The 23,084-nt window shown below is 47.9% G+C and overlaps 2 protein-coding genes and 2 long non-coding RNA genes across 5 annotated transcripts in view; 2 read left to right on the top strand and 2 right to left on the bottom strand.

Annotated features, from left to right (window-relative positions):
* clec14a (C-type lectin domain containing 14A) overlaps window positions 1-1,192 on the bottom strand; it is a 2,395-nt gene extending 1,203 nt beyond the window's left edge. The window contains exons 1-2 of the mRNA XM_049741041.2: window positions 1,042-1,192; window positions 1-515 (exon numbers count right to left, since the gene is read on the bottom strand). The exon at window positions 1-515 is cut by the window's left edge and continues 1,203 nt beyond it. Of these exons, the coding sequence (XP_049596998.1) occupies window positions 1-495 (495 nt within the window). The 5' untranslated portion in view covers window positions 496-515; window positions 1,042-1,192. The remainder of the gene's footprint in view (window positions 516-1,041) is intronic.
* Window positions 1,190-13,720, top strand: LOC137840937 (uncharacterized). The gene is made up of 2 exons (XR_011088114.1): window positions 1,190-1,333; window positions 4,843-13,720. It is a non-coding gene; the product is annotated as an uncharacterized lncRNA (long non-coding RNA).
* sec23a (Sec23 homolog A, coat complex II component) lies at window positions 2,035-19,140 on the bottom strand. 2 transcript variants are annotated; one of them, XM_049741035.2, is made up of 20 exons: window positions 18,971-19,140; window positions 16,486-16,727; window positions 16,256-16,313; window positions 16,083-16,169; window positions 15,684-15,920; window positions 15,433-15,512; window positions 15,222-15,366; window positions 14,670-14,828; window positions 14,484-14,599; window positions 14,258-14,381; window positions 14,068-14,148; window positions 13,903-13,992; window positions 4,400-4,506; window positions 3,883-4,036; window positions 3,538-3,615; window positions 3,264-3,425; window positions 2,772-2,858; window positions 2,547-2,702; window positions 2,406-2,471; window positions 2,035-2,336 (listed from the first exon to the last, which is right to left on the bottom strand). In XM_049741035.2, exons 2-20 carry the CDS (start codon window positions 16,704-16,706, stop codon window positions 2,247-2,249), a joined length of 2,298 nt encoding a protein of 765 aa, XP_049596992.1. In that variant the 5' UTR covers window positions 16,707-16,727; window positions 18,971-19,140; the 3' UTR covers window positions 2,035-2,246. The 2 variants fall into 2 exon arrangements, with proteins under 2 accessions (XP_049596992.1, XP_049596991.1); XM_049741034.2 differs by having other exon boundaries at window positions 15,222-15,512.
* On the top strand, window positions 18,638-22,513 carry LOC125981179 (uncharacterized). The gene is made up of 3 exons (XR_007485853.2): window positions 18,638-18,853; window positions 19,900-20,043; window positions 20,174-22,513. It is a non-coding gene; the product is annotated as an uncharacterized lncRNA (long non-coding RNA).
* Window positions 22,514-23,084: the final 571 nt, after the last annotated feature.

The following is a 23,084-nucleotide window of genomic DNA, read 5'->3' as shown; positions in this document are numbered from 1 at the left end:
TCCATTATCTAACTCCAGGTTGCATATGAAGTGGTTCTTGGTTTTGCAGCTGAGTGGTACCAGCCCCCAGCTGTTGACTGCGGACCCGTTCAACTGGGCGACGAATCCCGCACACAGAACTGAGGTGCAGGTCTGTTCCGGCTCATGGGCCCAGCGGGTCTCGGTCGCGTCCTCACCCCCGTGGGTCCACTCGAAGCCTCTGAGGGGCAACGAGGGGATCACACACTGGTTCTTGGCCTTCTTCAGCCCCACCCACAAGGCAGGGGACCTGGCGGTCAGCGACTCTGCAATCGCACCCAGGACTTGCGCCAGCTCCTGAGGTCTGGTGAAGGAGGCCAGACCGTGGGGGTGACAGGCTTCCTGTGCTCGCTCAAAGGGCAGCGGAGAATGATGCACCGAGTAGCGTGGGTGGGACTTGGGAGCGGCGGACAGCAACATCAGGCTGAGGGTGAAAACCAACAGCTGAAGAAAGACGGAACGGGGCGGAAGCAACATGGCTGACTCCTCCTACCAGACTGAGGAGGGAGAAACAAGTTGGCTTAGATACACACATAAATAGGATGCGCTCATCATTAGGAATGAATTGCTAGTATGACTTCATCTTCTCTTTCTAAATGTTAACACGAATATAGTATATTATATATTGTTAATCTTATATTAGTACTATATAATGTCAAATCTGGTTAGTATACAAAGTGTTAGCGGTGTATCACGGTCAAAATGATAATGTAATACATTAGTGAGCGACGCACGCACGGGCGCGCACGCGCACACACACACTCTTAATGTATGTTGTAATTTATTACTAGCCAACTTGTTTACTATGTCAGCAGAGCATGTCAAGTCCTCGTCAGCACAGGATACCAACCGTTAGCATGTCACACAAGTCTACAGTAATCAGCGCAAAGCACTAATGATGTCTCATCATTTAAAATTTGACCGCACTTGAGAGCTTGTCTCAGTAGGAAAAAGAAAATGTAGCAGTACTTAATTTCGTGTTTCAAGTAGGTTTTTCTTAGATAAACAAGAACAAATTCTTACCTTCTTTTTCTTTGTGTGGTTCCAAAGTGGCTTGTATGGTGCTGAGTGGTGACCTCGCCCTCAGCGCCAAACGCCACCCAGGACCTCCCCCTCCTCCTGCCCCAACTTCCTGCCGGGAAAGGAAGTGTGCGATGTCTTGATAAAGTCAGCAACTTCAGCTAAATCCACACTGTTTTCTTTCTTCAGAGGTCGACGTTAAGTCCACCGGGGGTCACGTCAAGGCTGCTTTCAGTGGGCCTTCCTTCATGCAAGACGACAACATGCTCATCCAAATACAGCTACCACAACAAGGGTACACCACACACACACACAACACACAAACAGAGGCGGGAAGGAAGCAACTCATCTTGCTCTCGTCTAATTGGTTTTAATAACTCAGAGGAAATAGTTGTGTCTCCAACAGGAAGTGCGTGTTCTCATGTGCACACGTGTGACAATCTACTTACTCATCCAATTGTTGTCACGGCAACGCAGTTGCTTCCTGTTTCCCGCAGGAAGTGTTTAAAGAATGGCAAGAAGCCCAAGGTCACTTATGCATGCTGTCATAGAAACAGCACAGATTTGATTTCAGCGGGTTTCAAATTGTCAAACATGTTTTCCTGAGTCATTGTAAAGTATCCCCTTGGACTTGAAAAAAGGTTAATGAAGGTCATAAAGCTTTAAGGGTCAATGGAACTTTCTGTACAAGTTTCCTTAAGAGGCTATTATGGTCTTGAAAAACATTCAAGTATATTTGGATCCATAAGGTCAATGAGGGACCATTGCTCTACAGAAGATCCGTGAAAGTTTGAAATAGTCATTCATCCTCTGATGGGGAGCACAAACGTCATGGAAAAGGTTTGACAAGGTCCAGCCAGAATGCGACTATGAATGTTCAATAGTGGTCCATGGAGGCACCTCAAGCTTGTTAAGATCCATAAAGCTATATCAAAGTCCAAGAGTGTGCAGAAATGTCATTGAAATCTCTCCAAGATCCACGAAGACCCATGAAGGTTGTGTGTTCCAAAATGTTTATTCGAACAAAGAGAGAGGACACAAGATGGGTGGCAAGCCTCCATCCAAATGTTCCGAACATGCTCCACCAATCAAACCATAAGATGTTGCACACATTATTCACGGCTGACTCAGGCACCAGACGCAATACAACAGTGTGAGCGTGTGTGTGTGTGCGTGCAAGCGTGCATATGTATGTGTGTGTGAGCAAGTTAAGCGGCGCTGGACACGGCGAGCTTCTTCAGGTGGTCCATGAAGACCTGTAGGCTAACGTCATCTGTGAGGATGGGCGCGCCCGACTCCTGCCAGCAAAACCAAAATTCATTGAGTCAATCAATCAATTATCAAATAACGACGCGTCGATGGCTCACCTGTCCCCAAGTGTACATGTTGTTGTGCGTCTGCGAGGGGTTGACTTTGGAGAGCAGGAAGCGAGCCTGAAAATGGAGGAGATGCATTCAAGTTAGGGCTGCAGGTGAATCAGTGTCCAATGCGCGCAACAGCGTCCCCACCTGGCTGCCGCCATGCTCTGTGTCAATGTATCGCGGCATGGGGAAGCGCGAGTGCAGCAGCTCTTGGGCGTCGTCCACCGGCGCCTGAAGAAGATGCCGGAAGTTCTCGTACCCGGCCATCTCCTGGTACCCTGCCTTCCTCCACTGGGACACTGTCTGCCACGCGCACCCAAAAGTCACGCTGGGAAACACACTCCGGAGGTGTGCATTTGTGCGTGCGCGTACCTCTCCATGGTAGATGAGGATTTGGAAGAAAGTGTCCATGAGCAGGATGCGATCTGGAAGAATGCTGCTGCTGTCCAATAAAACCGGCTGCGTCCCAAAGTAACATCAATAACTTGTCAATCATTTGGAAAGTTCTCATAAATCATTTGCAGTTGATGCACTCTAAAATTTCCTAAGAGAGGGGAGTCACTGATGGTGTCGGGGTACACTTGCTTGTCTTGTGTGCCGACACCGTGAGTTCGATTCCCACATATGACAGTGTGAATGGAAAAAAAAAAAAACCCTTCTCAAGAGGCTCTGATATATTTAGTGTGCCACCATCTAACGGCCAACAGTGGATTTACACCCAAAATAAATGGGCCCAAAACAGTTCCAATGAGAACCAAAATTGTTGGCCCGAGCTTGTTAAAGTACTCACCAGTTTCACGGCAACTTCACTTGAGGCGTCATGAGCACAATAATGACCTAAACGAATGGGCATACGAGACCAACCTCAGGAGGTCCCTGGAAGGAGTATGCATAGAGGACGGGCTGGATCATGATGAGCGCCTGCGTTAGCTCCTGCCGGTTGAACTGGTGTCGGTAGTACGAGCTCTCGTCTGGACTGTTATTGAACACCTGCAGGAAGGGCGAGCGCCTCAGGTGGAACATGAACTGAAAGGGAGCGCACACATGCCGTCAGTCAGGACGAGGCGGGAGCCTGGCTCGCGTTGCCTCGCGTTGCCTCGCGTTGCCTCGCGTTGCCTCGCGTTGCCTCGCGTCTCACCTGAGGGTACAGCGAGAACGTCTCGGAGAACCTGAAGGAGTTGGGATCATCTTTGTGGTAATCGCCAAACTTTTGACACTGGTGGGAAAACAACGGTTGAGCATCTCTCTCAGTACTCTACTGCCCCCGGGTGGCCAAAGGGAGTAGCACAATGTGCATTTGAATCAAAGCAACACAAAATTGCAAATTCAGTCCATCGGTGCGCTTTGAGAAAGAGCAACAATGGCCAGTGATATTTTGCAAATGAAAAATGTAATGGATTCAAGTTGGACTTACTTATTGCTATAAGTACGCCGATGAACTTGAGAGCAAAAGGCGAGCGGTGACAGGCGGGCGAGCACTGACCAGTCTGATGAGTTGTCTGTCTAGCCACCTGAGGACGTCGGGCCCCTCCTCTGTCTCGGCGCGGTACACAGCCAGCCGGGCCATCAAGATGGCTGCAGCCTCTTGATCGAAAGATGCGGCGATGCTTTGGATCTGCGTCTGAGCATCCGCCCAGCTGCCGCACACGTATAGTCACGTGATGTTTGAACTCATCTTTTTCAGGCCCAATACGTTATTATCAATCGATCACTGATATTTGGAGCCGATATGTGGCTCTGTGCTATGTTTTTTTAGCTAGGGCAGAAGGGTCTTTTTCTGCCAGACAATAAAAAGAAATTAACGACCGTGGCCGAAACCTGCTTTAAATAAGGTGATTGGGAGAGGAGGGATCAACGTGGCACTCACTGAGCAAAACAGCAATTTGATAGCTTAACAAATAAAAATAATGTGATATGTAAAATGTGCTAACTATGCAAAAGCGGGTCATGTACGTTTTTGGCAGTGTGGTCATCCAGGAGTGAGCGTGTGCGCGACTTACTTCCTGGCGATGGTGGTCACACGTATGCGTCGCTGGCCCGATGCGTGCTGGTATTGCGTGACGAACTGCAGAGCGCCACGCCCGCCTTGAGGGATGGGGGCGTTGTGCTGGTAACACATGTTAGGGTTTTCCAGGTTATCTTTATCGTAGGATTATGTTGGAGTGCAACAGGTAATAAATACCTTACCTTGTCCTCCTTATCACAAGGTCATAAAACATCCCCTGACATGTTTAGACTAGAGGGCAAGGGCTTTAGCCAGCCTACCCATACCCCCACTCTGTTCCTCCTAATAAATATGCCCTTGCAGGAAGGAGACTTTTCAGATTTCATTCCTGTAGCGAGTGATCTCTCCACCTGCAGGTGTCTAAAAGAACTTGCCTTGTCTCTGTGTGGTTCTTGCAAAATAAGTTGGAGTGAGCAAATCTCTAACATTTTGGTGCAGAAACCCGGGACCCTCATACCCATCATCTGGCTGACGGAGGACGACGCGCTGTACACCGTCGACGGGCCAGCGTCCACTAGCCGGACCTGGTAAAGAAAGACCTGGGAAGGAAATTCTTCGCTGGGCCAGCATCTTAGGTCTGCCTTCGTCTGACAGAGGTGGATTGACGGGACCCGGCAGTGCAACGAACCAGGGGACAAGTAAGTCAAAGGCCTGAAGTTGTGTGATTGTGTTGTTGTGAAACGCGTATAAAAAAAAAAAAAAAAAAACACAGGTGCACATGAGATACGGCTTTGGTTTGTCCGAGCTATGAGATACGGCTTCGGTTTGTCCGAGCTATGAGATACGGCTTTGGTTTGTCCAAGCTATGAGATTCGGCTTTGGTTTGTCCGAGCTATGAGATTCGGCTTTGGTTTGTCCGAGCTATGAGATTCGGCTTTGGTTTGTCCGAGCCATGAGAAAAATACAAAGCGCTGGAGTTTGTGTGATTGAGTGTGTGACTGGTAGGATAAATTGACTAAGAAGCAGTTCTAGCATTGATCCACGGCAATAATACAGGCTAGTAATTTGTTGAAAGGTCAATTTAAACCTGCATTGAGGATCCTCAAAGACATAGTTAAATAAATAAATAAGTAATAATAGTAATAATAATAATAATAATATTTTTGAGAAAAGAAATTGTATAACCTAAAATTACTAGAATTAAGATGGGAAATAAAAACGGTAAATCTCTACCTCTTGACGGAGATGAGAAGTACATGGCGAGTAGATTTCTTAATTGTATGCAATATATGCCGAAGTGGAAGAAAAAGTATGGAGTAGAAGGGAAGTTGAGAGTTGAAGTGTGGAAGATAGTAGTTGATGTTTTAGAAGAGAGTGTGGATAAAAAGAAAAATGGACTGAAAAAGAAAACAAAAGAAAGAGAATTGGATTGTGCTAAAGTGTGGTTGAAAGCTTCACAAGAGAGAAAAGAACAAATCCAAAAGACAAAAGATAGAAAGATGAAAGGTGATGAGGCTGAGACTATGTTTGTCAGGCCGGAAGACAATGAGGCCGGAGTGCGCAGGCGCACTGCCGCGGCCACGGCTCCCGCCGACGCTGAAGGCGCAGCTCGAGCAGAGGAGCAAGAGGGGCCTTCCGCTCGTACACAAAACTTGTATCCAAGCTTAACAAACCTGCAGCCCCCCCCATATAACAGCAAAAAAAGTCAGGGTCACATTACTAGAAGTCCTGTACAAACAAGAAGTTTGACCACTGCTGCTAGATTTTCTCAAAATTTAGACAAGGTTGATGTGTGCCCAATGATACAGGTGCCAAACCCTAATGTAGGGGAAGGCCAACTCCCACATACATATGTTTTCCGGCCATGGACTTTGGAAGAGGCAAGAAAAGCAGTTGAAGGGGTTACCCCTGTTGCTGAAGACCCAGCTATATGGGCAGAGGACATGGCTGGAATTATACATTCCTATAGACTGAATGGACATGAGGCAGGAGAAGCTGCAATGTCCTCCTTGGGAAAAGACTGGGCAAAGGTTAGAGGAAATTATACAGGTAGAAATAATCAAGGGCCTTTTCCCTATCCCGTTGAGGGAAATCAATTGGGAGAGGAGTATGCAGCACAATGGAATGGTCTTGTGCAAAGAGTGCGAACTATATTTCAAAGACGAGCGAATTATGGTCATTTGGCAGGAATAAAACAGAAGCCTGGCGAAGATACTGATGAATTTCGTTTGAGATTTGAAAAAGAATTCAGGGTGCATAGTGGCATCCCATTCAATGATACAGCTGAGAGTGCTTATCAACAACAGCTTAAAAATGCGCTCCTCACTAATTTCCGCCCTGAAATAGGCAACTGGGTGAGGAAACATTTGGTGGAAGTGGATGTTGCAAGTGTGACAACAACTATGCAATGGGCCAGACATGCTGAAAAAGTGATCAAAAAAGGCAAAAGTTCTGATGTATTTCATCTAGATAATGATGATGATGAACTAGATGAAGATACAACAGTCTTCTTCCAAGGGTCCCAGCAAGCCAGAGGAAGAAGTAGAGGCCAACAAGGTCGCAGGCCGCCATATAATTCAAAGCCCCCACGAGATTCTGACAAGTGTTGGAACTGTGGGAAACGAGGACACTTAGCAAGAGTGTGTCGTTCTGCAAAGCAATATCAATCAAAGGGTGCAGGAAGGGGCGGGGGAAGGGCCAAATTCTCGGCATGACTAGATTCCCCCCCCCCCCCTTGACCTCTGGTGCTCCTATAGAGGAAGAAATAGTAGATGTCCATACAGCATGGGACATTCTGAGTACATTAAAAGAAAAACCATATGTTACTCTAAACATTGGAGGCAGTGATGTCGAGTTTTTGTGTGATACCGGGGCTTGTAAAACCGTGATAAAAACTAAAGTCCCAAATCTAAAGGCCTCCCAAAATACTATTTGGGTGAAATCTGCTGATGGGCAGGTACACAAGGAGAGTATCTCTAATCCAGTTGAAGTGAGAGATAAGGAGACTGGAAGCATGGCTTCAGTTTCGATTGTCCTATCCCCAAAATGTCCCATAAACCTGTTGGGACGAGATCTGATGACTCGGTTGGGAATTGCAATAATTCCAGTAAAGGATGGCATGCGAGCATGTAGAGTGAGAGATGTGGACTCATATGCTGCACAAGCAGGTGAACAGATCTGCTGCTCCTATGCCATCCCTCCTGAACGAAATCCTAAACTCCCAAGCAGATTGCTGAGTGAAGCTCGAAAACAATTGTCCCAACCTGAATCAGAAATGACTTGTACTGAATTACATGTCACCATGAATATTCTCACTGATCCACAAGATGACTATATTGGAAGTTTTCTCAGCGACACAGAAGTAACTTTAACAATCACTGCTCTGTACACTGATCGCAGGTCATTTGCAGCTGCCGCTGTACGCCTGCCCGCTCCTCAGAAAGATAGATACAAATTGTCGGCTGTACCCCACATCTCATTGTTTAAACCTCACAGTATAACATGGGCAGATGTGGGTTCCCGAATTAAACTTGCTGGATCTGTGACTGATTATGAGGACAAAGGTGATGGGTGGAGCTACAGTACCAGTTGTGACGTGTGGAAGCAAACAGTGTGTGAAGTGGCTGTAGGCAGAGCAGGCGCTTGTGCGCTTCCCTGACTAGTTGACATTTGTTTGGTGAAAAGGAGGAGGGGGAATTGGCTGGGCTTCCTGAAAAACTGTGGACCAAGGGCCCATCTGATGTAGGACTTTTAAAATCCATTTCCCCAGTACAGATCAAACCAAGATCAGAGTGGCGTCCAAGAGTTAAACAATATCCTTTAAAACAGGAGGCAATGAACGGGATTGCCCCTGTTATAAATGATCTTTTGACAGGAGGAATCATTAGGGAGTGTTCGGATTCTCCTTGCAACACTCCCATTTTCCCAGTCCAAAAGGCCGACAAAATTAATTGGCGAATGATACAAGATTTACGAGCAGTGAATGATGCAGTGCAAACAAGAGCACCCAATGTGCCTGACCCACACACACTTCTGAACACTTTGAAACCTAATCAGAAGTATTTCACAGTACTTGATCTCAGCAATGCATTTTTCTCAGTGCCAATTCACCCAGACTCACAGTTTTGGTTCGCTTTTACCTTTAAAGGACAAAGCTATACATACACCAGACTGCCACAAGGATTTGCTGATAGTCCAACTATTTTCGTTCAAGCTATCATGTCCTGTTTGGCTGATTTTCAGATGTCAAACAAAAGCCAACTTCTAGTTTATGTAGATGATCTCCTGGTAGCCTCTGAAACTGAAGCTGCTTGCAAGGCAGACTCCTTAGCATTGTTACACTATCTCTGCAAAACAGGGAATAAAGTGAACAAAAATAAGTTACAATGGGTCAGACAGGAAGTGAACTATTTAGGTCACACTTTGTCAGCTTCTGGAAGACAGATACAAAGAACCAGAAAGCAGATTATTTCAGATACACCGAAACCTGAAACAAAAAAACAAATGATGTCATTTTTGGGGCTCTGCAATTACTGCAGAGCATGGATCCCATATTATGCGGAAAAAACACAACCGCTGCTGGATATTGTGCATGGAGTTCCCATGACAATGTCAGAAAAAATCATGTGGACACCAGCAGCGGATGATGCTTTTGTAGTGCTGAAACAGGCTCTGATAGAAACCACAACTCTTATCTTGCCAGACTACAATAAAACCTTTGTGCAAACAGCAGACTGCAGGAATGGTTTTATGACCTCAGTGTTACTGCAGAGTCATGGCAGCAAACTAAGACCAATTGCATTTTATTCAAAAAAACTGGATCCAGTGGCTCTGTCTTTACCGGACTGTGTCCAAGCAGTGTGCGCGGCGGCGCTTGCAGTGAGACAATCTGCAGATGTGGTGCTCTTTCACAAAATGGAGCTGCTGGTTCCACATGCTGTAGATGTGTTGCTGCTGCAAAGCAAAATGAACTTTTTGTCACCAGCCAGACATCTGTCCTACACTGCTATACTTCTGTCACAACCACACATTGTGATAAAGAGGTGCACAATCCTTAACCCAGCAACGTTGATCCCGTTGCCTGGGGATGGAACACCACATAACTGTTTGGATGCTACAGAACATCTACAGCTGCCCAGAGGAGATTTAAGTGACACGCCACTTGACAAGGGGGAAAAGTGGTTTGTGGATGGATCATGTTCAAAGGATCCTAAAGGAAACAATCAAAGTGGTTATGCAATTGTGAAATTGCCAAACCAGATTGTTGAAGCAGAGAAGCTTCCATACACCAGGTCAGCACAGGCTGCTGAGCTGATTGCTCTAACAAGAGCTTGTCAATTAGCGGAAGATAAGGAAGTCACTGTATACACAGACAGTCCGTATGCGTTTTCTACTCTGTTCTATTTTGCGAAACAATGGGAGCGCAGAGGGATGACAACATCAACCGGTAAGCCGGTTACCCATGCCTCCTTGTTAAAAGACTTGTTGCAGGCCATTCTTTTACCTGCTAAACTAGCTGTGTGTAAATGTGCTGCTCACACCACTGGCAGAGATGAAGTCTCAAATGGAAACAGATTAGCAGACAAGATTGCAAAAGAAGCAGCTGCAGGGAGACATGGCCATGAAATTTTTTTAATGAGTTCAGAGGACACACAACTCATAGATAAGACTGTACTGACAGATATGCAGGGCAATGCTCCAATGGTGGAAAAACGAATGTGGACGACAAAAGGTGCAATAGTGGATACAGATAATATCCACCGCATCAATGACAAACCTGTTTTACCAAAATCACTTTTTAAGGCAGCAGCGCTTGCGACACATGGGCCTTGCCATGTGTCGACAGGAGGGATGAAGTCCATCATAGATCAACAATTCACTACCTTTGGTTTAGATGCTTACTTAAAAAAATTTTGTAAAGCATGTCCTGTTTGTGTGAAACATAATCCACAAGGAAACATGAGACCTAAGAGAGGCTCATTTCCAAAACCCTCTTATCCATTTCAAATCATGCATATGGATTTTATTGAACTCACACAAAGTGGACCTTACAAATACTGCCTAGTGATGATTGATGCATTTTCAAAATGGGTGGAAGTAGTTCCATCTAAACGTGCAGATGCCTTAACAGTGGCAAAAGCTATCTGCAAAACCATCATACCAACTCATGGCATCCCCCAAACCATTTACAGTGACAATGGTCCACACTTTGTGAACCAAGTTGTGCAGAACATGGCTGTACACCTTGGAATAACGTTAAAAAACCACTGTGCTTGGCATCCTTCGAGCGCAGGCCTGGTTGAACGGGCAAACTTTACCATCAAAAGCAGGTTGAAAAAATGCATGGAAACAACAGGCAGACCTTGGCCAGAGTGCCTCGACTTAGTGAAGCTCTATATGAGAATTACTCCCACTTCAGAAGGACTAACACCTTTTGAAATCATACATGGGAGACCATATAGACTACCAGTGTTCCCTGCAGATTTGCAAAAAGCAGATGAAGAACAGACCTTGGCAGATTATCTAATCAGGACGCTCAAACTGAAAGATGTGTCAAATGCAAATTTACTGCCGCCTGATCTCTCTCCCTCACAGGTGGACAACACCATCAATCCAGGAGACTGGGTCTACATCAAGGTCATCAAAAGAAAGAACTGGGCCAGCCCGCGGTGGGAGGGACCGTTCCAAGTTTTGCTTGCTACTCCCACGGCGGTAAAAATCTCTCAACGGCCCAGCTGGATTCACCTCAGCCACTGCAAGTTGCAGAGAGTGCTGGACCCCTAATTCGGAGTGGTGGGGAAGGCTGACTACAAAGGGGCCCCGTCGTTTAGGGCGAGGCGTCTCAATGTTGGTGAAGAATTCATCGATCCCCACTCCGCTAGGCGAGGGGATGTCCCGGTGTCTCTGCCATCCTAGTAGCAACGGGGCTCCATATGCCAGATGGATCCTCTGCTGCGTTGTGGTTGGAGCGTGCTATGGTCTATTGACTCATCTGAACAGACCAAATGACAATGTTGCCCGTGGTAAACGATGGTCACATGATGAGAACTATGAAGACTGGTCATGGGACCCCAGAAACCCATACGAAACCAACACTTGGTACCGGTATGTCAGGTTCACTGTGAGAGCTAACACACAGGAGGGATGCTATGTGTGTTCGAAACTCCCCCCTTCCTCCACGCAAGTTCGCTTGGAGGCCAGAGCAATGAATGTCACTGAAGCAAAATGTATGGCATCCATGGGAGGAGTTGGATATCAGCACCGTGCCATCGCAGTCAAAGATGCCGACCCTTACCGCCCTGGACTTGCTGACGGTGCCTGTGATCAGCTGTTCTGGACAAATCTCAATGTGACTGTTAAAGGACGAACAATACCACAAGTGGCCTACACAGAAAGACCAGCTGGAGTGAATTACACGTTACATCCAAGGCAACAAGACCCACGTCTGCATTAACGACGACTGCTCTCCAGGAGGAAACTGGATGGGAGCTCTGGACATCACCGATGAGTGTCAAGATAAGAGAGCCATTTCAGGTGGGGAGGGCTCTCCAACCAGCATGGCTACACCATCGAACGGAACATACTTCATACAGAATGGCTGGTGGCTTTGTGGTCACAAGGTTTATCCGATGCTGCCCGCCAACTGGACAGGAGTGTGTGCACCAGTGTGGGTGACAGACCACACCTACAGGATACGACATCATCTGCTGACAGGAGCACACAACTCTTCTGGACGTCGACGCAGAGCAGTTGCAACCTTTGACCCTCATGACCCTGTCTGGGGTGCGAACGTTCCAGAGGACCATAAAGTATGGTCTGCCGGAGACAAAGTTGTCCTTGCGCTCTTCCCTCAGATTGGGGTTGGGAAACTATCGCTTTTCATCGAGACACTGAACTATCGTTTTCAATCCTTTGTGAATCTCTCACTGCAAGTCAACGATGGACAAAATAGAGAGATTCAGGCTATTAGACTGATGGTCTTGCAAAACAGGATGGTTCTGGACTTGTTGACGGCAGCACAAGGTGGTGTGTGCCACATCATTGGGACTTCCTGTTGCACATACATACCAGGAGAAAATGACACCCACATAAACGACGCCATGAATTCGCTGAAGAACTTACAGCAGGCCATGTCTAAAGACAAGGTCCCACATCAGTTTGATTTCTTTTCATGGCTATTCTCTGGCAACTGGTGGCAACTGCTGTTTAAATTGCTGTCTCCTGTGCTTGTTGTGCTGGTGGTGTTGTGCTTGTTTACGACCTGCGTTATCCCATGTTTGAAGTCTGCTGTGTCGAAGTTTGTGTCCTCTACTGTAGCCCAGGTTCATATACAACTCCTTAGAGATGACGGATGTGATGACGATGATGAAACATGGATTGCGTAGATGCTGTTCTGTTGAGCATGTTTTACAGAAACTTGATGATTTGACCATCGAAAATGCTTCGCAAGTGATGGATACAATGATGCACTGTTTCTGTGTTTTTCTTTTTATTTTTTATTATTCATAGCATTCTGGTCGCCTGTGGCAATGGGGCCGTGTAAGAATTTTCCTGCTAATAACATCTGGCCAGCAGGTTTTTCGCTTACACAATAAGTTTGAGGTAATGCCTCATCTTCACTGGAATGTGTTGCTATCATTGTTTGTTGTTTTTATTTTTACCATTCTACTTTCTTCATTATACGTATATATGTTTTTTTCCTTGCTTGTCTTTGTTGTTTGGGGTGGCATAATCATATGATAAATCAGGAGGGAGATGTTAGGGTTTTCCAGGTTATCTTTATCGTAGGATTATGTTGGAGTGCAACAGGTAATAAATACCTTACCTTGTCCTCCTTATCACAAGGTCATAAAACATCCCCTGACATGTTTAGACTAGAGGGCAAGGGCTTTAGCCAGCCTACCCATACCCCCACTCTGTTCCTCCTAATAAATATGCCCTTGCAGGAAGGAGACTTTTCAGATTTCATTCCTGTAGCGAGTGATCTCTCCACCTGCAGGTGTCTAAAAGAACTTGCCTTGTCTCTGTGTGGTTCTTGCAAAATAAGTTGGAGTGAGCAAATCTCTAACAACACGCACACGCGCATGCACGCACACGCGCACACGCGCACAAACGCACGCACACACGCACACACGCACACACGCACACACGCACACACGCACACACGCACACACGCACACACGCACACACGCACACACGCACACACACACACACACACACACACACACACACACACACACACACACACACACACACACACACACACACACACACACACACACACACACACACACACACACACACACACACACACACACACACACACACACACACACACACACACACACACACACACACACAAAACACAGAAATCCAACTGAACGGTGGGAAGAAAAAGTGTACACACTCCTGGTCAAATGCTAGTTTGTGTGAGAAATAAAAACTCTTTCCCATCGTCAATGTGTCCTATAGCCTGTGCGACACATACAAATTTCCAATACGTTTTTGTTTGTGCGTTTTGTTTCTGCTGGCCGAGTGTGTTGTGCGTCACGTCCTTACCTGATTGACCACCTCAAAGTAGAGCGCTAGTGTGGTGCTGGGGTCCAAACCGCACATTTTCCACTGGCACGTTCCTCCGCAGCCGATCTCCTGCCGCAAACATGAAGTCAAGGTCAGCAGAGGCAGGAGGGAGGGGGCGGGGACAGCAAAGAAACATGACCATACGTTTTCGGAGACGCAGGGCCCTTTGGTGTTGAGGGACACGCAGGGTCCGATGGCTCCGGACACTTTCACCTCCCTGGACGTCTGAAGGGAAAAGGATAATTTCTCTTGACAGCAATTCGCCAAGCTCCTCCCTGCTCGTCTCTTGGCCATAACTGTGGTGGCGGGAAAAGGGCGAGGCCGGGGACCATACCTTGACCTCCAGCGCGGCAGCAAAGGCCATCTTGAAGGCACCTTGAACGTCTTTGGAGAAAACTCTCTGAAATGTTTGCTTGAACAACGACGTGTTGAACGAGTCCGCCATCACCATGTAGCCTCTACGCACCCGCATGCACACAGGTTTGGAGTTGCAACACAGAATGACAGTTTTACAATGGGAAGGGTTCAAAAAAGGCCAGTGTGTATGTGCGCGTGTGTACCCCGTGTTGTTGGCACAGCACTTCATCTCTAGGAGCCCGGTCTGGTCGAGTGCACACGCGTAGATGTCCATCACGTGACCACTAGCCGACGCCCTGCTAGCCAGCGACTCGTAATGCTACCGTGCACAAATCCGCAGGTCAGCTAGGCAGCGCGGGACGCCAACACTAAGAAGCCGGCGTTCTCACCTTGGCAGCCTTCTTCATGAACTTGGCGTTCCCCTTTTCGATGTCGTGCCAAGACCTGATGGGGGTCTTCAGCTCGTCGCCCACCACCATGCCGGGACCGTGGGTGGCCGGACCCCCGACGAAGGTCATGATGCGCGCGCCCGTGTTGGGGAAAGTGCACTGGACAACAACGGACATCAACATGTCAACGATTACTTTTGTCTAAATGAAGCTCCTATGAAGCTCCTCAACTCAATTAGACGCTTCTTTGACAGGAAGATGCCACACAATGGCTGCAAAGCACAACTTTGGTCAAAGTGGAGTCAACAGTTTCCTTCAGCCGAACACTACTTTTGTCCAAATAGAGCTCCCCAACTCACTTCAACCCAGGGGCTGGCAAAGCACTACCTTTGTTCAAATGAAGTTCCTCGGCACCAAGACGGCACAAGGTAATGGGCAAACACTCCTATCTAAATAGAGCTCATTAATTCACTTGCTGCCGAGAACCGACATCCCGTCAACCAGGGTGGCGAGGAGCCAGTGAGGAAGCGTGCTGAAATGGCGACCGCTCACCTCCAGCAGGCCGACGGCAATGGACATGGCCACGCCCAGGGAGCGCAGGGGCCGCTTGCCCTGGACCACGGGCCAAGAGTCGCGCTGCAGCTCCCCCAGCAGGTCAGTCAGGTTCATGTCCACCTTCTGGACTGGCTGCAGGAACCTGGAAGCGAGCACACACCAAAGTGTTTGGTCTGCAGCGTTGCCACACAGCGCCGGCGCACCGCACCTGTTGTACTGCGGCTGTTGGGGTGCTTGCGATCCTCGTGCCTGGGAAGAGGCCGCCGGTTTGGCCAGCCCCAGCATCTCCTGCGCATTGCCCACAATGCACAGCACATTAGCACAGCTCCCACAGAGCATTAGCAACACAATTGGCATCCAGCTATTAGGAGAATTTGAGTAGCGTCCATGATTAGCATTAGCCTGTGAGCATCACCGACCAGCACCATCTGCTTGGTTAGAGTCCGCTTGTTTGCGTACCTGCAGCTGCTTGGCGCTGAGGTCTTTGGTGCCTTTGAAGACATAACTCTTAGAGATGCCCTCGCAGCCCAGTTCGTGTACGTGGACGATGCGGCCGAAGGTGATGAGACCCACCAGAGCCGTGGGGGGCAGCAGAGACAAGGACATCTGCAGAGACTCCTTCAATGCCTGCAGGTCCTCCTCCTCCATGCATGTGTCCACCACATACAGGAAGACCGGTGGCATCTGGGGGCCACGCTGAGCGATGCCGACGACGCAACACAGAGCTTATTACTAATTATTTCTCTTTATTATGTATTTGACATTGGATTGCACAACTGGCCTTTGAATTCATCTTTCAAGTATTTTGATGTCCACAAAACGAGAGAGAGTTCTCGGTTGGGTTCTGGTGCAGCTCACCTGAACCACATACTCGATAGTGGAGAACTGAGGCAGCAGTTCGGCCGGTTGGTTCACCTCCGAGATTCCCGAGTAGGATGATGGGAACTAAGAGGAGTGGCGAGAGGACGAGCAAGACGGTGAGTCAAAAGCAGGACCCGGGCGGCTGAGAGAACTGGAAGGGGAATCGGTACCTGGTTCCTCTGGTAGCAGAAGTTGCACGCCCACAGCTTGGCCCGGTAGTCCACTTGACTGTAAGACAAGGACAGAACATGGCACCACTGATTGAACATGGGTCAGCATTTAAAAAAATTCTGACTCAAATCTGAAGCTGTGAAATTTTGTTGAAGTGTGCATCTGCTTCTGTGTATGTGCGTCACTGTTGGTCATGCATGCGAGTGTGATTGTGCGTGTGCGCGCATACCAGAGCGGGTTGAGCACGGCACGGCACGTGGCGCGGCTGCAGAGCACGGGCTCGTACTGGATGGGCGGCAGGTCAGGTCGCTCCTTGAGGGGCGTAAAGAGGGCGGCGACGGGCACCACCATGCGCGTAGCCTCCAGTCGGCTGGACGGCCAAACGTTCCAGCTGAAGCGCACACCATCATGCTCCTCGTTCTGGGCGATGTATTCAGGGAAGGTCGTCATGGTAAAGCCGATCGACTCCGCCTGCGACGGTCACTTTATTAGCAACGGCACGGTGTGCTCGTCACACACTTGTTTCTCACGTGTGCGGACACACAGTTTTCATTTAGAGAAGCAGAAACACAGAGTACACTTACACACTCACGCACAACACACAGAGTACACTTACACACTCACGCACGCACGCAGACACATTCCGTATTTATTCTAATTATCGCCCATATTCTAATAATCGCCCAGTGTGTGTTAGCGATGACATAAATAAAAAACATTGATACCTCTAATTATCGCCCATGCTGCTAAAAATTCCCCCCCAAAACTTACGTTTTCCTCCGTGACCACATGCCGACGTCATTGTGCGAGTTTAAATATGACTGATTCGACAGCACGTCGAATGTCCCTTTTAAATTGTTTTTCTCCATAAACTATGATACAATCACACTCGTCACGCCGCTACAATATCCTCACACAATTACGTTATCGGGGCGTGCGCTTGAACAAGACGATCGCGATAACATGATGTGCGCAACATGTGATGTGCGACGGTAACGTGTCGCATCGATGGAGCGTCAATTGACGCACCCCGCTGTTAGAGGTAGACAGTCGCTGTTCTAGTGTTAAGAACACCAGTGAGATGCAGGTATTGCATACTACATAAGGAAAATATACATATTATCGCCCATTTCAGTGCCCCTTGGCGATCGGACAAAAAGTGTTCTCTATTAATCGCCCACCCCCATGTTGGACATAAACCTTCTCTAATTATCGCCCTGGGCGTGGAACAGTGGACCAGCTCTACACTCTCGGCAGGACCTACGAGGGGGAATGGGAGTTTGCTCAAACAGTCCACATGTGTTTTATGGACTTGGAGAAGGCGTTCGACCGCGTCCCTCGAGAAGTTCTGTGAAGGGCGCTTCGGGAGTCCTGCCCTATGTCACCGATTTTGTTCAACTTTTATGGACAGAATTTTTAGGCGCAGCTGAGGCGTTGAGGGTGTCCGGTTTGGGGACCTCAGCATTGCGTCTCTGCTGTTTGCAGACGACGTGGTGCTGTTGGCTTCTTCAAGCCGTGATCTCCAGCTCTCACTGGAAAAGGGTGGAATGCCCTCTCCGGATCTGGGATGAGATCCTGCCCCAAGTGGAGGAGTTCAAGTATCTTGGGGTCTTGTTCACGAGTGAGGGTAGGATGGAGAGCGAGATCGACAGGCGGATTGGTGCAGCGTCGGCAGTAATGCGGACTCTGTACCGGTCCGTCGTGGTGAAGAGAGAGCTGAGCCAAAAGACGAAGCCCTCAATTTACCGGTCGATCTACGCTCCTACCCTCACCTATGGTCGTGACCAAAAGAACGAGATCCCGGCCGAAATGAGTTTCCGCCGCAGGGTGTTATATCTTATCTCCCTTAGAGATAAGGTGAGAAGCTCGGTCATCCGGGAGAGACTCGGAGTAGAGCCGTTGCTCCTCCACGTTGAGAGGAGCCAGATGAGGTGGCTTGGGCATCTCATCAGGATGCCTCCTGGACGCCTCCCTGGGGAGGTGTTCCGGGCATGTCCCACCGGTAGGAGACCCCATGGATGACCCAGGACGCGCTGGAGAGACTATGTCTCTCAGCTGGCCTGGGAACGCCTTGGGATCCCCCGGGATGAGCTGGATGAAGTGGCTGGGGAGAGTGAAGTTTGGGAGTCCCTCCTAAAGCTGCTGCCCCCGCGACCCGACCCTGGATAAGCGGAAGAAAATAGATGGATGGATGGATCGATGGGCCAATAAATGCAATCGCTATATAGTCATGTCATTGTGTCATAACATGCACTGATACACTGATGAATTCCCCCCCTTAAAAAAGGTTTCAGAAACCCAAATTATGGTCAACCTAGCCCACATTCTCACACGCAGACATTATTAAGGCGCATCATGCATACGCCTACATTTACGTCACAATGAATAAAACCTAAAACTAATGACAACCCTAAAACGACTCCATACTCGCGTCAGTCGTGTGACGTCACATAATTCTCCCACTTTCATTCACGATCATTTTGACAGCTCGGACGTAGTTAAAACATCTCAGTGAGTCATCCACGTGGACGGCGACAGCCCAAGATACACCTATGATGAAACGAAGCCTTTAAAATGTTCCTCGACTGACTTGACATGTGAGTTAGCCGCTGCACCAGCAAGCTAACAGATATCTAGCAAGCTAGCCCAGCTCGCTGTTGAGAATAAAAGACAAGCAGAGCAACAAAAAGAAACCCAAGAGAAACGTCACTCACCGCTTGTCTCGCTCGCTCCTGAAACCCGCTCGCTATTCACGAGTTCACTTTTCACGCGTTCACTTTGAACGCCAAATCGGTGCAGCGGTCACTCGAGTGGGCGTGAGGAGAGGGACTCTCGGTGCGCTCGTACGTGCGCGTGAGCTTGACAACGAGGCAAAACAACATGGCGGCGCTGCCACGTCAAGACAAAGATTGTACGGAGATTAAAGATGAGTGAGAACTCACTCCATCAACTATTCGGGAGCCCAAAATTCCCCGCCTGAGTTCCATCCATCCAACCATTGTCTGTACCGCTGCAGGGGTGTCAAACTCATTTTTGTCGCGGGCCGCATTGTAGTCAGTTTCCCTTGGAGGGCCATTACGACGGTCAACGTCTTCTATATACATACACAACAAACTGATGAATAACTAGTTTTGAAATTAGTTTTTAAACTAGTTTTGAGACTAATAAAATCAGTTCAAATTGCTTAAAAAGATGAATCGTAATAAAAATTGCAAGTGAAGGAATGGGGTCGAAATACAAAAAGTCCTGCCTAGCTACAAAAACAAATATGCTCAAACCTCATTGAATAAAGTACATTAGCAGACAAGTATATTCACATATTAAATCAATAAAATAAACATTTTAAGCATATAATTATACCTACACACCAAATCAATAAAGAAGACAACGAGACATTTTTGATGGGGGGTAATGACAAAGGTTTTTAGGGGGTAATGACAAAGGTTTTTATAACTTTATGATCTGATATGTATTTCTGAGCACTTTGAAATAACAAATGTTTTTTGATATATTGCCTGAATAGCTTAATGACTCTTAAGGAACTGTTTAATGCATGCCTGATGATTTTCTAAATCATGGACACTGCCAAAGTCGTCTAAAAATGTTCACTACTTTTTATATGTTATGTTTTGACTAATGCTAGACGCCAGTTTTCGACTACTACTGAACATTCTGGACACAGGGAAATATTTTGCCTAACAAAGAAAAGATGTGGTTGGAAGCATGATGAAACTAAGAATATGATGACGGAAGTGGAGTATCAAAAGAACAAACAAACAAAAACATGGTAAGTGGTGAGTACAAACTTTGTATAGTCAGGGAACATTAATAAATTGATGATGTCACAGCCAAAAGCTCACATAGTTCCGTACAAAATTACAAACTTGAAGGAATGATGAATGGGCGGTGTGCGACAGTGGGCGAAGTGGATGGATGTGCAAGAATGGTTTACAGGAAGGACATTTGGAGATAAAACCGGTAGAGGTGCCAGAGGAAGACCGGCAGGAGGAAAACAACCATGAACCCGGCCAAAGGTGATCGCCAAGGCCGAAAGACGGGATGGAAGACACACACGCACCGAATTGCCCATAATCAGCACCAGGGCTGTGGACTCGGTCGGATCTTTGCACCGAGTCCGAGTCCGGCCTCTTGACCACCGAGTCCGAGTCCAAGTCCGGCTGTCCATTTTTTCTGTTAATTCATATGACTGCTTAGTCTTTATTCAAGGCTAACACATGACTCTTTCTGGATGCCATGATTATCCAAGGGACAAAATAACTAATTACATACCGTATTTGCCGGTGTATTGGTCGACCTTTTTCGATCCAAAATCGACCGAAAAAAATCGACCTCGACTTATACACCGAGTCATAAAATTTAACTTCGTATTCATCGCTTCAAATGTGATGGTAACCAAGGCCGTTTCTCATGCATCTCATTGTGCGTTGCACTTAGAAAATTTGAACCGGGCGGCGTGCGCGAGTCCGCTGGAAGTCGAATGAGGCGCCGCGATCTCCTCCGCGGTGCTTATAAAGTGCCGATCCGCTCGGCTTGGAGCTATTTCCGGCCTCCCGTTGGTGCCGAGCGGGTGCGCGAGCTCGCCGGCCGCTGGAAGTCGAATGAGGCGCCGCGATCTCCTCCGCGGTGCTTATAAACAGCCTATCCGCTCGGCGGGGGCTATTTTCGGCCACTTGGCGCGTGCGCGCGGCCTCCCGGATGTGCCGGGCGGGTGCGCGAGCTCGCCGCCCGCTGGAAGTCGAATGAGGCGCCGCGATCTCCTCCGCGGTGCTTATGAACAGCCGATCCGCTCGGCGGGGGCTATTTTCGGCCACTTGGCGCGTGCGCACGGCCTCTCGGATGTGCCGGGCGGGTGCGCGAGCTCGCCGGCCGCTGGAAGTCGAATGAGGCGCCGCGATCTCCTCCGCGGTGCTTATAAAGTGCCGATCCGCTCGGCTTGGAGCTATTTCCGGCGTCCCGTTGGTGCCGGGCGGCGTGCGCGAGCTCGCCGGCCGCGATCTCCTCCGCGGTGCTTATAAACAGCCGCATGCGCACGGCCTCCCGGAATTTGAATACATTTCGTCAATAAATTTCGCATATTGAATTTTGAAGTTTAATATAATGCAACAATTGAGCTCGACTTATACAAAGGATATATCATAAAATCGTAAATTTCCGTCGAATTTTAGGGGGTCGACTTATACACCGAGTCGACCTGTACACCGGCAAATACGGTATGCAGAACGAACGCAACTGCTTTCACACTGGCTGGTTCGGCTTATATAGGATCCCTTGCTGAGAGCGCGGACGTAAATGTGAGGCGACGTTCCAATCGGACGTCGGATCGGTAACATTTTCCCTGCCCTACCGGAGTTGTGCTAGTTCATAACGTAGATCACTTATGGCGTAGTCATAAATGTACGGTTGACAATTTAACCGATAGAAGTGGATACATTGGAACATAACCTACACTCTAATATATTATTTGACATGGTATTAAATGCGTGGCTTTACAAAAATAGTCATTGAAGCCCACCCTTAGCCCTGGGTGCCATTGGCATGAGGCAAAACGCTTGAAAACACACACTCTCTCCCAATTAAATAACCATTCTGAAACACAGGACATGTAAGATAATATTTTTAAATCATTAATTACACCATTATAGCTCAGACATTTATCTAAACACAAATAATTAGTGACGACCCCACAACTATCGAAACACATCAATGATATAAGCTGGGTGACAAAGTCGTCCTTGACATTGCTACATAATGTAAACATTAGCCTAAGTGCAACTCAATGTGGCCGCATTGATCGTAAGCAGGGCTGTGCACAGTATTCCAACGCGCATTCTCAGCAGCATGATGAAAATAAAATTGAAAGTATTTTTTTTTATTGTCGGACTCGGTGGACTCGGTCAAAATCAGCACCGAGTCCGGCAAAAATGACCGAGTCCGACCGAGTCCGAGTTCCCGAGTCCGAGTCCACAGCCCTGATCAGCACCCACCCCACGGAACGAGCTCTCACCGAACCAGCACCCACTCCCATGGAATCAAACTCTCCTGCAAACTTGCCACACCCCCTGACTCATCACCCATCAAACTCGGCCCACACTGGCATGTGCAACTGAATATAAGCTGACCAAAGAACCTTGAATGTGTCCTTCTCTGAATGGAGACTTTCTGCTCTTGAGCATGGTCACACGAAAGGCCCAGCACTGTATTGTACTTTCCTGAAAACAGAGCTTTCTTAACAAGAATTGTGATGAACTCAACCAATCTGTGTAAGTCAAAATTTTGTTTCGGCGTCTTAGCCTTTTCCTAAAACTGAAGAAATAAAACGAGCACGTGGTGAGCGGTCTCTGGCCCCCTGCCTGGGAGAGGCACTGATGAGAGGTTTAGTAGATTAGTCTCCCTTAATCGATGGATGGCTGGGTTCTGTAAAAACCAGGGACTGTATTTTATAGATAACTGGTCCTCCTTCTGGGGCCGCCCCAACCTGCTGAGGAAGGACGGCCTTCATCCTAACCGTGAAGGCGCCTTCACTCTTTCTAGGAATATAGATTACTGTTTGAGCCACTCATGACAGGTCACTTTAGAGCAGGCCGGGGCTCAGGTGATTCAACCACCTGTTAGGATGCGTTTGGAGTCTGTTAAGTTCAAGTTAACTAGCGCTAGGCTAGACTTCCAGCATGCACATAGCTCCTTGTGTAGACTAGAGCGTCACAGTTTGAATAGTGATACAGTACACGTGAACACACTTTCTACTGGGGTAGTAGACAAATCCAATCACTCCACGGTATCGCTGATGAAATGGTGCCTGTTTCAGAT

The sequence above is a fragment of the Syngnathus scovelli genome, chromosome 14, assembly GCF_024217435.2.
Source record: "Syngnathus scovelli strain Florida chromosome 14, RoL_Ssco_1.2, whole genome shotgun sequence".
Classification (NCBI taxonomy): Eukaryota; Metazoa; Chordata; class Actinopteri; order Syngnathiformes; family Syngnathidae; genus Syngnathus; species Syngnathus scovelli.
Note: the sequence above shows the minus strand (reverse complement) of the source record. Positions and strands in the feature narration are given on the sequence as shown.

What these genes read in the sequence shown, in the direction of transcription:
- sec23a (XM_049741034.2), bottom strand. Translation starts at nt 16,706, where the DNA reads ATGACGACCTTCCCTGAATACATCGCCCAGAACGAGGAGCATGATGGT. An exon ending in TCAGCGCCAAGCAGCTGCAG is followed by an intron (nt 15,513 to 15,683) that starts GTACGCAAACAA and finishes GGCAATGCGCAG; the next exon opens with GAGATGCTGGGGCTGGCCAA. An exon ending in ACATGTACACTTGGGGACAG is followed by an intron (nt 2,337 to 2,405) that starts GTGAGCCATCGA and finishes TTTTGCTGGCAG; the next exon opens with GAGTCGGGCGCGCCCATCCT.